Here is a 17,450-nt window from a genome sequence, read left to right on the forward strand (position 1 = left end):
CTATTGTATTATATGCTTTTTTGGGTGCTTATCTGCTTTTGTTTTTAGCTACATTGAATAAAAGAACCAAATGAGCATGGCTTAAATAATGAATTTATTATATCAATATATTTGATTTTATAAAACTTCATTTCTGTGTCTCTAAAGCATGAAACATTTAAAGGGAAAATCCTAACGAGGGGAATATTTGGAACAAATTTGGCAATTTTCCTTATTAGAGAATGTACTTTTGCACATTGATAAGGTTAGACACTTAAAACACAGTAGAAAATAGAAAAGGAAGAGACATTTGCTAAATAAATATAAAAACTAATATGCAGGAACAATGTTAAACTGCACTGAGGTTTTTAAATTTATACTAGAAAGTAGTTGTTTCTTTGATGATACCTTTTTTTTTTTTTTTTTTTAAATCTGTGGAACAGTGATCTTCAGGTAGTTCTGTTTTTTAAAGAAGGTTGGTTTTAGAATCTGCAGAGTCAAAGTCAAGTTCTGGTCATTTTTTTATTTTGTGGCATTAGCAATTCTTCTAATACAGTATGATTTACTATGTCATCAGAGAAAGACAGCATTAGAGAGTGTGCATGGCAGGGTAAAATTAAACACATGCTCACAATCAAATTAATGTATTTCATCTGTCTTCAACTAATAACAATCTGTCATGTTATCTATCTGAGTAGGGGCATAAACAGTTTATTTTGTGTTTGGAGTAACTTCCTGGAGGTAGTTAATGTGACAAGTAGTTTGTTTGAATTGAGTATAACCAGATCAACACTCTAGATGTTTCCTTGATACCCTAAAAATTACTGTGAAAATCTGTACAAGTGCTATATTTGTATTTTGCTTATATTTCTGTAAGTTAGACAGTGACATATTTTATAATTATTTGACAGAGAATATTTCATTTCGGCCATCATATATGATATTATCATATATGAACTGAGGAGCAAATATAGTTTATCCTTTTAATACTTTCTTTCCATTGATAGGGAATAGACATTAATGATCAGCATCATACAGCACTTTCCCTTTTTGTAAAAACAGTACATTCTGGTTTGGATGAAAAAGTCATATTTGTTATCAAATATGTTTTTATAGCATGTTGAAAATGAATATTTAGGAAAACAGGAATATTATAAAGTGTCAGGCCGAAATAAAAAAGTAAATGATACTATTGTGATGTTTTTCAGATTTTAAAAATCTTAGGATTTTTCATCACTTAGTCTAATCAGTGGGTTTGACTATTACATATTTGATACATGTAGTTTATAAGCTATTTATTACATTTGTACTATAACTTTAAAGACTGTTCTGTTCATTACCTCAGTAATCCAATAGGTAGATGCAGTGGAGCTCTTGAATAAGAATGCCTGAATGCCAGTAAACAAATAGGACTTAAAAAAGGAAGTTATCATGTACTTGGCTAATTAATATTAGTGTGTATGTTTTAGAAGTCAAAATATATACATATTTTAAGGACATGTAAATAAAATTTAATACATTATTAAGGATATTTTACTTGTCATATTTGGGCTAATCATGATGAATCATTTTTAAACATTATGTAATTTCACAATTTGTACAGCTGCAAGTACTTTGTAAAGGACTTTATATAATCAAGTGTTAAGGCAAAGAGTATCTTAGTTTATAATGCTGATGGGCTTAGTTTTATGATTTAATATCATTAAAGAATACTTCTAAAGTACTGATAAGAAATAACTAGGTATATAATAGTTCACTTTTTTATAATGACAAGCATTTAAAGCTTATATGTCTTTATTCTTTTAACTAAAACTCTCAATAAAAGACTGCTGAGTGATCATCCCCCAAGCTGATGCTCTTTGTTCTTTGTGAGACACTAGGTGGATTTGGAATTAGATGGCTTGGTTCTGATTCTGGTGCTGCTGATGAGTAGCATTGGGACTTTGGTTGAGTTACTCTGAATTTTTTTTTTTTTTATGTGTGAAAGAGATCAATGCTTTACCTATTTGCCAGGAGTATTACAAGGTCCCAAAATGTTTTGCAAATTTTGAAACAGAGTTTAGATAGTTTCCCAAATCTTCTAGATTTGTTTCTTTCTGTTTTTGCCCTCTCTCATCCTTCTTCCTCATAGTAGCCAAAGTAGTGTTTTCAAAATGCAAGATCACATTGTGCCATTGGTTACAACCCTGCAAGGGCTTCTCATTGCTGAATTTGGATAATATCCTCATGCTATACCTGATATATGTCCTTACTCTTATTTATTATGCTTCTTGGTTTTTCTCAGCTGTACTCAGTCATTTTTCAAAACTCAGGTTTTATCCCAGCTGTTCGAGTAACTGAAACATTTTCCTTCTCCAGTCTCTTCTTAGCATGGTTGGCTTATCCTCATCCTTTAGATCTCAGATCAAAGAGGTCTTCCATAGCTACCATATAAAACTGGCAGAATTACTATCTTGGTTCCTGTCACTCTCTATCTGCTCCTCCCCCAATTTCAGATTATGAAAATTGTTTCATTGCCTTGTTTATTTGTGTTTACTTGTTTATCTGTCTCCCTCATTAATGTCAGAGCCATTTAATGGCAGAAGAAAGGACAGTTCTCCAATATTTCATGTTTTGTTTTTATTTTCCCTAGTAAGTAAAAAATGCAAAAAAAAGACTTCTCAATTTTTAATTAAGTTTAATGTAATTTTGTGATATTCGAGTAAGACATAACCATAATGAGACAGTTGTAATGCTTAGATTTTTGTTATTTTGCTAATTATAACTTTAAGTTATCATTAGTTAATGATTCAAGACTCCATGTATATTCAGGAAGAGGTTCATTGTTAGCAAGAATGATATAGATCTATATTTTACGTTAGGTAATCTATATTAGTTAAGGTAATACTAATTGCTATGAACAGACAATCCCTAAAGTTTCAACATCTTAGCACAATAGAAATTTATTTCTTGTTTGTGTAAAGACCCAAATCAGGTAATGCTGACCATTAGTGGTTCATCCCACTTTCAGAGACCTAGACTCCTTTGATTTTTCTGGAACTGCTGTTTTCAACAGATGGCTTCATGGGTTACCATGAAAAAGGAGAGTAAGGACTGCCACACGTGGGAGGTTTATATGGGTCAAGCCTAGTAGTGTGTCACTTCTAGTGTCACTTCTTTCTTCATCATTGGTCAGAAGTTAGTGATATGGCCATACCTAACTGCAAGCCAAGCTGAGAAATGTGGGGTAGGTTGAAGAACAGCTATCTACTCTGGCCATCTTATCTATTTTACTCTTCTTTGTGTTAAGAACAGTGAAAGATCTTAGATTTTACCTTGCTTGCGAGCTAATAAGTTAGCCTGCTACCACTGTGGACACTGGTAGAAGGCATGCGGCTCCTGGTTCAGAGATAAAGGACTTTGTTACTCAAAGCACAGCAAACAAGCAAGGTCAGCTCCCTGTTTGCACTAGTTCTACTTGCTCCTAAGTTCCACTAGGGCAGTGTGAGGAGGCCCATGTAGATGATGTGCATGCACTGGTTTTTATCATAGCTGAGGAACCCTGAGCTTAGGAAACCTAAATCCTTTGTAATAGATTATAAGTAAACCTCTGAACTTTGGTGTAGAGAGAGATACTATCTTTATTATAATAGACAATGGACAGACTTACACATATCCCTGAGGAAGGCACTATCTCTATGTTGGCTGCTTGCCAAAAAAAATCTTTGAAAGGGTAGTCCAAAATAAAAGCTGTCATTTAAAAATTTTACTCTTACCAATTTTAATTTAAAAGATGATATAACAAAGGTACCTGGGTAGCTCAGTCGGTTGAGTGTCTGACTCTTGATTTCATGATCTCAGGGTTGTGGGATCAAGCCCTGTGTTGGGTTCCACTGTGGAATCTACTTGAGAATTCTCTCTCTCCCTCTGCCTCTTCCCCTGCTTGAGAAATAAATAAAATCTTTCAAAAAATTGTGTAACAAATTCTAGCATATTTTTGTCATATATTTATGCATATATATATACATCTATAATATGTTTACAAAACAGGAGCTTTATTAAATGCATGATTTTGCACCCTACTTTTAAATTTAATATCCTATATTGCTTATTTCACTGAAGAGTCTTTTTTCTTCACCTTTATTGGGAGATAATTAACATAGTATAAATTTAAGGTGTACAACATGTTGATTGGATACACTTACATATGCATAAATGATTACCACCAAGGCATTAGCTGACACCTCCATCACCTCACATAATTATTATTTCATTTTGTGGTGATATCATTTAAGATTTGCTTTCTTAGCAGCTTAATGTTGTATATTAGAATCCTAGAACTTACTCATCTTTTTTTTTTAATTTATTTTTTATTGGTGTTCAATTTACTAACATACAGAATAACCCCCAGTGCCCGTCACCCATTCACTCCCACCCCCCACTCTCCTCCCCTTCTACCACCCCTAGTTCGTTTCCCAGAGTTAGCAGTCTTTACGTTCTGTCTCCCTTTCTGATATTTCCCACACATTTCTTCTCCCTTCCCTTATATTCCCTTTCACTATTATTTATATTCCCCAAATGAATGAGAACATATAATGTTTGTCCTTCTCCGACTGACTTACTTCGCTCAGCATAATACCCTCCAGTTCCATCCACGTTGAAGCAAATGGTGGGTATTTGTCATTTCTAATAGCTGCTTACTCATCTTTCTACTAGAAGTTTGTACCTTTGACCAACACCTTCCCATTTCCTCCAACCTTCAGCTGCTGGTAACCACCATTTTTTGTTTCTCTGAGTTCCACTTTTTTAGATCTCTTTTTTCAAAAAAAGATTTTATTTATTTATTCATGAGAAACACACATAGAGAGAGATATTGAGGCAGAGACACAGACACAGGTAGAGGGAGAAGCAGGCTCCATGAGGGAGTCTGACGTGGGACTCAGTCCCGGGTCTCCAGGATCAGGCTCTGGGCTGATGGCGGCGCTAAACCACTGAGCCACCCAGGCTGCCACTTTTTTAGATTCCACCTATAAGTTATATCATACAGTATTTGACTTTCTTGGTCTTTTTTCACTTAGCATAATGTCCACAGGTTTCAACCATGCTTTTGCAAATGACATGATTTTCTTCTTTCTCATGGCTGAATAATATTCCATTGTGTGTGTGTATATGTATATATATCTATATATACACATCTATCTATCTATATATATCTTTCTATCTATCTATCTAATCTATACACACTCACACACTCATCACATCTTTTTTTAGGAGGGAGAGGGTAACAGGGAGAGGGAGAGTGCAAGGGGGGAGAGAGAGAGAGACAGAGAATCTTAAGCAGGCTCCACTCCTAGCCTGGAGCCTAGTGTTGGGGCTTGATTTCAGAACTGTGAGATCACGACCTGAGCTAAAATCAAGAGTTGGATGCTTAACTGACTGAGCCAATCCGGTGCCCCTATACCACATTTTTATCTATTCATCTGTTGGTGGACACTTCGGTTGTTTCCATGTCTTGGCTATTGTGAATAATGATGCAGTGAATATGGGAGTGCAGATAGCTTTTCAAGATCCTGTTTTTATTCCTGTTGGTTATATACCAAGAAGCAGGATTTTTTTAAAATTTATTTATTTATGATAGTCACAGAGAGAGAGAGAGAGAGAGGCAGAGACACAGGCAGAGGGAGAAGCAGGCTCCATGCACCGAGAGCCTGACACGGGACTCGATCCCAGGTCTCCAAGATCGCGCCCTGGGCCAAAGGCAGGCGCCAAACCGCTGAGCCACCCAGGGATCCCCAAGAAGCAGGATTTTTAAAGGAACCTCCATACTCTTTTTCCATACTTCATACTGCTTTATATTCCCACCCACAATGCAAAAGGGTTCCCTTTTCTACATTCTCACCAGCACTTGTCTCTTTGATGATAGGCATTCTGGCAGATGTGGGGTATCTCATTCTGTTTTAATTTTTATTTCCCAGATGATATTGAGCATCTTTTTGTGTACTTGTTAGCCATTTGTATGTCTTCTTTGGTAAAATATCTCTTCAGTTTCTCTGCCTGCTTTGTAATGGAGTTGTTTGTTTTTTCACTGTTGGGTATATGAATTCTTCATATATTTTGGATATTAATTCCTTACCAGAAAAATGACTTGCAAATATTTTCTTCCATTCTATAGGTTGTCTTTTCCTTTTGTTTGATGGTTTCCTTTGCTGTAGAGAAGTTTAGTTTGATATAGTCCCATTTGTTTATGTTTTATTTTGTTGCCTTTACTTTTGGTGTCAGACCCCAAAAATCATTGCTAAGACGTTAGTTAATAGTCTTTATGATTTTTTTTAAATTTTTATTTATTTATGATAGTCACATAGAGAGAGAGAGGCAGAGACACAGGCAGAGGGAGAAGCAGGCTCCATGCACCGGGAGCCCAATGTGGGATTCGATCCCGGGTCTCCAGGATCGCGCCCTGGGCCAAAGGCAGGCGCCAACTGCTGCGCCACCCAGGGATCCCAGTCTTTATGATTTTTAAGCCAGAGAGTTTGTGCATGTCTCTTTTGGGACATTTATCTTTCTTCTGATATTTTTTATATTACAAATAACTCTGTGGTGAAGTTCTTAATTTATAATTGTTACTATTACACATCCCTGATGTTTTCTTCAAGATAAACTCTTCCAAGTTGTGTTATCTGGTCATAGAGTATAAATGTTGTAAGATTCAGCACAGATTTCCAAGTTGCTTTTCAAAACCTAGTAACACCATCAACCCTGGGTGTTCTCATGCTTTTTGTTTTGTTTTCAACTTTACCATTTAAAGGTAAATCTCAGTTTTTTTTTTTTTTTAATCCAAAATCTGTTTATTGGGATAGTGTCCCACTCATCTTGATTCAGGGAGCTTTTAGTGCTGCATCCACCTGAATTGCTTTTCCTTCCGTGGGCTGGCAGAGGACGGTAGAGCAGTTGACACACAGAACTACTGTCTGTGCGTGGCTGAAGACGGTGGTGATTTTGTAGCATCCCGGGCACTTCATGTCCATGAAGTAGGATTTGGGGCTCTGCACCAGGCGCTTCTTCTTGTGCTTCCTCTTCTCTTCCAGGGACGGGTGCAGGAGATCCTTCGCAAGGGGCATGTTCTCGTGGGGAGGTCGTCACCACTGGAAAGGCAAATTTTAGTTATTTTTTTTACTTGTTTTTCTTTGCATACCAAGATTGAACAATACTTTCACAGGCTTATGTGAAACATTTTTAAAAAGGCCTTTAAGATAGCCTAACATTCTGTCAAATATAATTATTAGTTACCAGGGATCCCTGGGTGGCGCAGCGGTTTGGCACCTGCCTTTGGCCCAGGGCGCGATCTTGGAGATCCGGGATCGAATCCCACGTCGGGCTCTCAGTGCATGGAGCCTGCTTCTCCCTCTGCCTATGTCTCTGCCTCTCTCTCTCTCTCTCTCTCTCTGTGACTATCATAAATAAATAAAAATTAAAAAAAATTATTAGTTACCTTTCTGAGAAAATATCACTCTCACTGGATTATTAATATTCCATGAAACCCTGTTGGTATCTCTTGATGTAAATCTAAATTTTAAAATATGAAATATTGTAAATTGTATTTTAAAAATACATTAAACCAAAAATTTTGCGTGTTACTCTTTCAAACAACTTTGTAAGTTTTATTGAAGTTATTATTGCTAACCAAAATTAATTAAGCTTCACATATAATTTCTGTTTCATGTACCATGTCATTTTAGGAGCATGACTGATATAGACTTAGTATTTTACCAACTTTTTTTTCCTTTTCCATTTTAATGTATAGTTAGGATGCTCAGGATGCATGAGCCAAGTAATTTTTTTTCATAGTTGGTTTTGATAGTAAAAAAATTTGGATTTTCTTGTCTAATATAGTATTAGAATTTTTTCATCTTTGTGTTTTTTATCCCTATTGATATTAGCTATACCAGAAGGCCTAGGACATTGATATCATTGGTTTATTTCCTGCATTCTTATCCTATAGAGTCTTGACCTCCTGTTTTCAGACCCTAGTTTCAATCTTTTCATAATTTCTGAGACCCTTCCACATCAATAAAGTCCTGTATTTTTAATATTTTCCTTGAACAAAAATTTTAAAACTTCTGCCATTTTATTAACGTATGTCTTTTCACTTGTCTTTTCTGTTGGAATAGTCTATCTTCTATAAGGATGATGCTGCCTTCTCCTGAAGCGCTTTTCTTCTTCTTAGATTTTATTTTATTATTATTTTTCAAGAAACTCTATCCCCAGTGTGGGGCTCGAACTCATGACCCTGTGATCTAGAGTCACATAGCCTCGTGCTCTACCAGCTGAGCCACCCAAGTACCCCTCCTGAAGCTCTTTCAAGTGTTGATTTTCCCCTATTGTATCTACCTTATCAGTCAGGACTGGAGGTGGGATAGATGACTTTGTTCCGTGTTGCTCTTTCCAGAACATTCTTTTTTGTCTTCCCTAAGATACCTTAGATTTGAATATCAAGCTATATGTTCATACCTCCTGCTAGCTACTTGTATTTGTTGGCAGTATCAGCCAGCCCCTGCCTGAATCAACTCCATGAATTTCTGAGATTTATTCCAGGTCACGGTTGCTCCATTACTGTTGCTGTCACCATTCCTGGTAATTTCAGTGTCCACACAGAGTATTCTTGCTCTCTCATGTTCCCTGAGTCCTTTACTTCTAGCCTTCCTGCCCCTGACCTATGCTAACATACTTATTCTGAAGACCTAGTATCAGTTTCTGTGCCTTCTCTGTAATGTTGACATCAATTTCATGTATCCCAGTCTATCCGTTACCTCCTGTCTTTTCAGCTAAGCTCCTTGAGTAACTCAACTCCAGTTATTTTTAGACTCACACAAAAACTTAACATCAGTTACCTATTACATCTTAACAATTTTAATTTTCCTGAACCCCTCCTTACTCAACTTAGATTTCATGCTCCATCAATATAATCACTTCCTTACATTTACTATCTTCAGCTTACCCGCCCTTCTTTTCAGTAATTGTACATGGTACAGTTTCTCTGCCTAATTACTTAAGTAATTTCTCTGCTTGAATGCAAACCTTTATCTGCTCAACACTTCCATCCATGCAACTGAGTGTGGCTAGAACAAATCCTATAATATACTGTATCTCATTTTATTTTTATTTTTCAATTTTTAAAAAATATTTTATTTATTTATTCATGAGAGACACAGAGAGAGAGGCAGAGACAGGCAGTGGGAGAAGCAGGCCCCCCGCAGAAGCCTGATGTGGGACTTAATCTCCAATCTGAGGGTCACGCCCTGAGCTGAAGGCAGACGCTCAACCGTTGAACCACACAGGTGTCCCCGTGTCTCATTTTAAATCCAAGTAACTGTCTTCAAGTGATTTCTCTGAATGCCTCACATCCCATGTCAAATCCATTAGCATTTGGATTTACTTTTTATCCCAAAAATCTATTGAGAATCTGCCCTACTTTTTTTTTATTGGAGTTCAGTTTGCCAACATATAGCATAACACACAGTGCTCATCCCGCCAAGTGCCCCTCTCAGTGCCGATCATCCAGTCACCCCAACCCCCCACCCACTTCCTCTTCCACTACCCCTTGTTCATTTCCCAGAGTTAGGTGTCTCTCATGTGCTGTCACCCTCACTGATATTTCCCACTCATTTTCTCTCCTTTCCCCTTTATTCCCTCTCACTATTTTTTATATTCCCCAAATGAATGAGACCATATAATGTTTGTCCTTCTCTGATTGACTTATTTCACTCAGTTCCATCCACGTCAAAGCAAATGGTGGGTATTTGTCGTTTCTAATGGCTGAGTAATATTCCATTGTATACATAGACCACATCTTCTTTATCCATTCATCTTTTGATGGACACCGAGGCTCCTTCCACAGTTTGGCTATTATGGACATTGCTGCTATAAACATTGGGATGCAGGTGTCCCGGCATTTCATGGCATCTGTATCTTTGGGGTAAATCCCCAGCAGTGCAATTGCTGGGTCGTAGGGCAGGAGAATCTGCCCTACTTTTTAACCATCTCTACTGCTACCAAGTATTGTCCAAACTATCATCTTCTCTTTCTTAGACTTTTTTTTTTAACCAAAAATGGAGGGAATTTTATTGCCTTCACCTCACATAACTGAAAAACCCAGTAACTATTCTACCTGTAGGTATGGTGTGATCCAGAGACTCAAAAAATATGTATATATCACTGCAACCCAGTCTCTCTTGGCTCTGCTTTCTTCCCTGAGGTTCTTTTTTTTTTCTTTTAGATTTTTACAAAAGCTTCCTCAATGGCTTCTCTGCCTTACATTTGACTTTCTGTAGTTTATTCTCAGCAAAACAGCCCAAATGAACCTTCTAAAATGTCATATTACACTGGGTTTTCTTTGTTTTCTTGAAATATGGCCAGTGCACCCTGTGTGATCTGGTTCCTGGCTTTTTTTTTTTTTTTTTTTTTTTAAGATTTTATTTATTTACTCATGAGAGACACAGTGAGAGGCAGAAACATAGACAGAGGAAGAGGCAGGCTCCCTGTGGGGAACCCGACATGGCCTCGATCCCAGGTCTCCAGGATCATGCTCTGGGCTGAAGGTGTCGCTAAACCACTGAGCCACTGGCACTGCCATGGTTCCGGCTTTTAAAACTCATTTCAGCCACCTTGGCCTCCTGCTTTTCTTTTACTGCTAAACGTAATCTTCCCATAGGGCCGTTGCACTTACAGTTCTATGTATTTTACTTGTTAGTCTCTTGCCTTTATTAAAATGTAAGCTCCTTGTATCTGTAACACCCAGGACAGTGCCTGGCCAAACAGGCACTCATATATTTGTTAACTGAATGAATGAATGATCTAGAAAGTGGTTATCCTTTGGAATTGTTATGCACGTGTTTATGGAGGCTATAGAATGGTTGAGTTAAGAGAAATTGCATGTATGTACAATGTTAATGCCTTTTTGACCTTCAGTTGCTTAGATATTGGAAAGATATATACTAAAGTGTTATCAGTAGTTGTCTCTAGCATTTTACATTTCATGATTGTTTTTCCGAGTATTTGGGTAATTACTGTTATTAAGAAATTTTTATTCCACTTTCAAAAACAAAACAAGAGAACTAGGAAGTGCGGTTCACTGAAGGACATAACAGAAATTAAATCAAGGCAGTGAGCAGAGAGTGTTATCACATGTATCATAGATGGGTACTGGATAATAATTTTAAGGATGCTCTTAAAAATGAAGAAAGGAAAGATTTAACCAGCATCTCACTATAACTTTTTCTTTGGAATATACATTTCTGGATTATTTAGAATTAAATATTCTAGTAACTGAGTCTTCTTAAGCATTGCCCACTAAATTTAACAGAACAGAAGAAAACTTTGTAGTGAAGTTCTGTGAAGGCCTGTTCTGTATCTGCTGTCTCCTTTGTCAGAATCTCAGTTATTTAAAATAACTGTTATGATTGCTGATGGTCTTTTATGTTCCTAAAATATAGGTGGTGGCTTTTTTTTAGGATCTGGATTATATGTTTTTTACCTACCTACCATAGTGCTTGGCATATAATAGGTACTCAATGAGCTTTATTGAATAAATGTTGTTTTCAGTTGACCAGTGAAAGTACTAGTTTCTCATGGTTATCTTATATTTTTTGTAAGATTTATTTGTTTATTTTAGACAGAGAGAGTGTGAGCCAGAGTGGGAGCGGTGGGATGCAGAGGGAGAGAATCACAAGCAGACTCCCTCCCTGTTAGTACAGTTCCTGATGTGGGGCTTGATCTCATGACCCTGAGATCATGACCTGAGCCAAAACCAAAAGTTGGATTCTCAGCTGACTGAGCCACCCAGGTGCTCCATCATGGTTATCTTCATTAGGAAAAACCTTTTGCTTGGATAGTAAATTCCCCAGTGCTATAGATAAGTGTATGTAGTAGTTAGGGAGTTGGGGGATAGAAGAGAGGGAGGAAAAATGAGAAGGGAAAAACAGAACAATGACAGAGTATTCCATTCAAAAAGATTAGTTAGCACAGACATGTTAAATGACAAACTTCATGTGTTGTTTTTATTTTTAATTGGACAGTGACATCATTGGGTAATTTTCTTAGTGACATGATTAGTTCTTACTCATGTTGAATTAGGAAAGCATTTTAGCCTCATTACTATGACAAACTAGATGTATAAATGTCAGTGCTAATAGCTTAGTATTTTAGTCTTCTACAAATTGATGCCTGTGGTATCTGGACATTTTTTGGCTTGTTCTTGTAAATAAGGTTTCAGTGATGTTTAAGGAACAGCAGCTTGTGGCCAGAAAAGAAAAAAGCTCCATATTATCCAAGCTAAGCAATATAAATGAGACTCAGAAATCCCTCACTAGATCAAAAATCTACTAGAGAAAGATCTCTTGAGCTTACAGACTAAAGACCTTGAATATAATTTTAAATAAAGCCTTTTATGTAGTATGAGAGCATTTTTTAGTTGATTATCAATTGCCACTATTATGTAGGCTTAGTAGATTTGCAAATTTACAAGTTTTTACAAGTCAGTTGGGTCCCTTCCTCAGGAAATCAGTTTAAGTTTTTTTTTCCTATATTGACTCAAAGAGCCTAGTTGTCCTTAAATCCTGTGAATATATTTGCCTTATAATTTGACGGCATTGAGTCAACACCCTTATAGAGTCTGTAGTGTTATAAAAAGAGAAACTATCCAATAAAGGATCACATTTGAAAAAATAGACTATGCTGGATAAAACCAGTATTGGCTATGAGTACCATGCTTTACTTTAAAGCACCTACACCTATTCAAGGAAATATACCCTTACCCATTACTTTCAAAATGTGTACTTTAGGTTTGGAAAGCAACTGAGATGTATGTTTGTGAAATTAAACTGTGGTTGTAAATAAAGTAAACATGCAACAAAATATTGCTATCTTTTGGCACAAAATTAATTCTGTATTTGTTTAACATGAAAGTTTATAGAGATTAAAGAGCTATTGTAATTATTAAAGTAGTTAAACTGTTTCAAAGTAAATATGCTTGGGTAAGTGCATCTTACTTTCAGTTCCAGTTGACCCTTGAACAACATGGGGGTTATGAGTGCCGATCCCCTGCATGCACAGCCAAATCCACGTGGAACTTTTAACTCTCTAGAACATAACCACAAACAGCTTATTATTGACTGGAAGACTTACTGATAGCATAAACAGTCAGTTAACACATGTTTTGTTTGCTATGTGTATTATATGCTATATTCTTAAAATAAAGTAGAGAGAAGAATGCTATTAAGAAAATCACAAGGAAGATAAAATACTTTTACAGTGCTGTACTGTAAAAACTCACATGTAAGTTCAAACCCATGATGTTCAAAGGTCAACTATAATCATTATGTTTAAACATGTTATACTAATTAGATCTTTTTTGGGTCTCATCAATGTGCCTGAAGCTGTAGGTAATTAGAATGATAAGTTTCATTTTTCAAGTACTTTTCATGTGCTGGTCATTGTGGACTGTCCTTGGATTCACTCTCAGATAACTCTACATAAGATAGGCATATTTGTTATTCTTAGTTTTTTAAATTTGACAAATACCCACCATTTGCTTCAACGTGGATGGAACTGGAGGGTATTATGCTGATTGAAATAAGTCAATCGGAGAAGGACAAACCTTATATGGTCCCATTCATTTAGGGAATATAAATAATAGTGAAAGAGAATAGAAGGGAAGGGAGAAGAAATGGGTAGGGAATATCAGAAAGGGAGACAGAACATGAAGACTCCTAACTCTGGGAAACGAACTAGGGGTGGTGGAAGGGGAGGAGGGCGGGCAGTGGGGGTGAATGGGTGATGGGCACTGAGGGGGGCACTTGACAGGATGAGCACTGAGTGTTATTCTGTATGTTGGCAAATTGAACACCAATAAAAAAATAAATTTATTATTAAAAATGTGTAGAGTCAAGTATAAAAAGTTTAAAGAAATTGCTCAAGGCGATGACACAGCTAGTGTCAAAGCTGGTATATAATATTGGAAAGTAAGTCAAATTTAAGCATGTTAACAGTGAATTGATTGACTCAGATAATCGAGTTTTGTTCTGTTTTTGTTCACTTTTCTAGTTGATTTGGAGCATATGCGAACGGTAAAACTTGAAAAACACTTACGGCTTTGCCAGGAAAATGGTTTTAGTAGCCACTTTGTCTCAGCAAAGACAGGAGACTCTGTAAGTAAAATAATGAATACTGAATATTTTGTTTAATAATAATATTCACTGGAAGTGTACTTCCTAGGCTTAATTTTTGGAACAAATTAATTCCTATTGAAGACATAAAATAGATATGTTTATGATGCTGTTTATATTATCTTTACAATTCATTTAATGTAAGTATATGGTTATTTTAAGGAATTTAAAAGTACAAGAGTTAAAAAACATACATTTAAAAAAAGAACATAAAAATCACCTACTATCTCAGCATCCAGAGATGACCATTCACAACTTCATGTGATTCCTGATAGTTTCTGATACTCTCAAATATTCATGCTATTGCTGTTGCTGCTAGTGAATTGCATTCACTGAATACTTGTTTCCTGACTTGCAAGTGCTGTGCTGCTCTCATTATCTCTGTGCTATAGATGAGTCCTAGAGAGATTATGTAAGGGGAGTCCAGGGTACACAGTTAAGGAGTGGTGGGGATAGGATTTGCAAACCTAATTAGTGACACTCCGGGGTTATTAATTGTACTAAATATTTTAAAAAGTAAGATTATAATATAGAAATAATTCAGTCTTTTAGTTTTTTTTTTTTAGTTTTTTAATTTAATATATTTGCACATAGAAAATTTGGCCATGTCATTTAATATTACTAAATAGGTTTAATAACCCATCAGATTATTGTATGAGTACTGTATCACTGCAGTATTTTTTTTTTAACATCCAGGATTTATTTATTTCCTTTTACATCTTTGTCAATTTCGTAGGCCAAAAAAACCCCAAAAAGACAAAAAAATGATATCTTGCTACTTGAATTTCTTTGATTGCTATCAGGGTTGAACTTTTTAAAATTTCATTACCTGTTTATTTTCTGATTATTATCAGAACACTTTCTCCCAAGATCATGCAAACATGGGCAATACCCACACATGCCATTTAAAAATATATAAATCAGTACCATGGATTGATCTTCTACCTTCACTTACTTTCCTAGGGGGTCTTCTGTCATTTTAGAACTATTTTATTTTATTTTATTTATTTTATTTTATTTTATTTTATTTTATTTTATTATTTTATTTTATTTTATTTTATTTTATTTTATTTTATTTTATATTTTATTTATTTATTTTATGTATGAGAGAGAGCATGTGAGTGGGGAGGGAGGGGCAGAGGGAGAGAAGGAGAGAGCATCTTTTTTTTTTTTTTGTATGTATATTTTTATTGGAGTTTGATTTGCCAATATATAGCGTAATACCCAGTGCTCATCCCATCAAATGCCCCCCTCAGTACCCGTTACCCAGTCACTCCATCCCCCCACCTACCTCCCCTTCCACCACCCCTTGTTCGTTTCCCAGAGTTAGGAGTCTCTCATGTGCTGTAACCCTCACTGATATTTCCCACTCATTTTCTCTCCTTTTCCCTTTAATCCTTTTCACTATTTTTTATATTCCCCAAATGAATGAGACCATATAATGTTTGTCCTTCTCCAATCGACTTACTTCACTCAGCATAATACCCTCCAGTTCCATCCACATTGAATGAAGCAAATGGTGGGTATTTGTCGTTTCTAATAGCTGAGTAATATCCCATTGTATATATAGGCCACATTTTCTTTATCCATTCATCTTTCGATGGACACCGAGGCTCCTTCCACAGTTTGGCTATTGTGGACATTGTTGCTATAAACATTGGGGTGCAGGTGTCCTGCCGTTTCACTGCATCTGTATCTTTGGGGTAAATCCCCAGCAGTGCAATTGCTGGGTCGTAGGGCAGTTCTATTTTTAAAGGAGAGAGCATCTTAAGCATCTTAAGAGCATCTTGCATGTCTGGTACAGAGCTTGATGTGGGGCTCAATTTCATTATCCTGAGATCATGACCTGAGCCAAAACCAAGAGTCAGAAGCTTAACCAACTGAGCTACCCAAGTGTCCCTAGAATTATTTTAACTTCCAGTATTTTGGCTTGTGTTTAACCGCTCCAGATTTTTGTGTACTTGTGTTGAGCCCTCCTTAAAAATTCTTGTTATTTTGTCTTGAAATGCAACTTTGAAGTGGTTTATTCTTATGGAACCACTTTAAGACTTTAGTGATCCCCATCTTCAGATTATTCCCCCCATCACCTGAGCTTCTAACTGTACTTTCTCTAATACTTACCTTTGTCATAATTCTTAGTAATTTCAATATCTTTGTTTGTCCTCCACTTCACCTCAGCCACTCACTCCCAGGCTCTCATTACAGATCACTACAGCTCTTCTGTTACCTTCCATCTCAATGTCAGACATCCTGGTCACTGACCACCCTCCTGTCTGTCCAGCTCATACCCTTGACTTCCCTAATCCATCAATCTGCAGTTCTGATAGGACCTCGTAGATGCTGATCTTAACCTTTTTAATGTCCCTAACCTCCTTTCATGTCCTCATTTTCCTAATTTCCTAACTTAAATCTCATGACCAACCAAAATCTTTGCCATGCATATGCCCTTAATTCCCTTTCCTCTATGACTTTATTGGACTCACTTGGCTAAACCTGAACTCTGGTTTAAACCAAAGTTTTAAACTTTGTGGCAGCATCTAGGCATTTGAACATGATCAGAGAGAAACAGAGACATGCTGGAGGTTTCACTTAAAATCCACAATCACTAGACTCAATTGGGCCCTTAATACTGCTCGGTAGTTATACCATGTTTCCGTAGGCCATCATCTCTCCCTTTCACATAGATGACTGTTTTCATAGCTTCTTTTCGCTCCTTAGATCTTCAACATTTCCTCATCCATTCTCTCAGCTGATGACTTTGTTTCCTATTTTACAGAAATTTGAAGCCAACAGAAGATAACTGCATACTCTTGCCACCACTTTTACCCCCACCCTTCTTGCTCCCTGTCTCTGTTCCCACATCTTCTGTCTCCTGTACGATTATTGTGAGACAAGCCTTCTGTGCTCCTGGCTCAGGCCTGCGCCTCCACTGTGCTTTAGTCCCATTTCTCTTGGCCTAGTAACGAACAGTGCTCAGCAATTCTCTTTCCTTCCTGCATCATGACTTTTTTTCTGTCTACTGAATTATTCTATCGGCATACAAAATATTATGGCTTCTCATCTTAAAAACAAGAAACTCTTGATCCTACATCCTTCTTGAGCTGTTGCCTTCTTTCTTTCCCTTAGTTCCAGTGGAGTGTGTTTTGAAAGAATTGTCTCTAGTTCTCTCTTTGCAGTTTCTCTTGAACAGTCAGCTGGACTCTTCACCCAGTATTTCACCCAAACTACTGTTATTAAAGTCACCAGTGACCCTGTTTTTGCTAAACGTGGTGG

General features: G+C 36.6%; 1 protein-coding gene across 6 annotated transcripts in view; it reads left to right on the top strand.

Annotated features, from left to right (window-relative positions):
- The window catches only part of RAB28 (RAB28, member RAS oncogene family), a 137,981-nt gene that overhangs the window by 75,761 nt on the left and 44,770 nt on the right, over positions 1-17,450 (top strand). For all 6 annotated transcript variants that reach the window (XR_013368111.1, XR_013368110.1, XM_077878045.1 and 3 more), the window contains exon 5: positions 14,056-14,159. Coding sequence is in view for 4 of the 6 variants with exons in the window: in XM_077878045.1 (XP_077734171.1) it covers positions 14,056-14,159 (104 nt within the window). In the remaining 2 variants the exon portion in view is untranslated. The remainder of the gene's footprint in view (positions 1-14,055; positions 14,160-17,450) is intronic.

The sequence above is a fragment of the Canis aureus genome, chromosome 2, assembly GCF_053574225.1.
Source record: "Canis aureus isolate CA01 chromosome 2, VMU_Caureus_v.1.0, whole genome shotgun sequence".
Taxonomy (NCBI): Eukaryota; Metazoa; Chordata; class Mammalia; order Carnivora; family Canidae; genus Canis; species Canis aureus.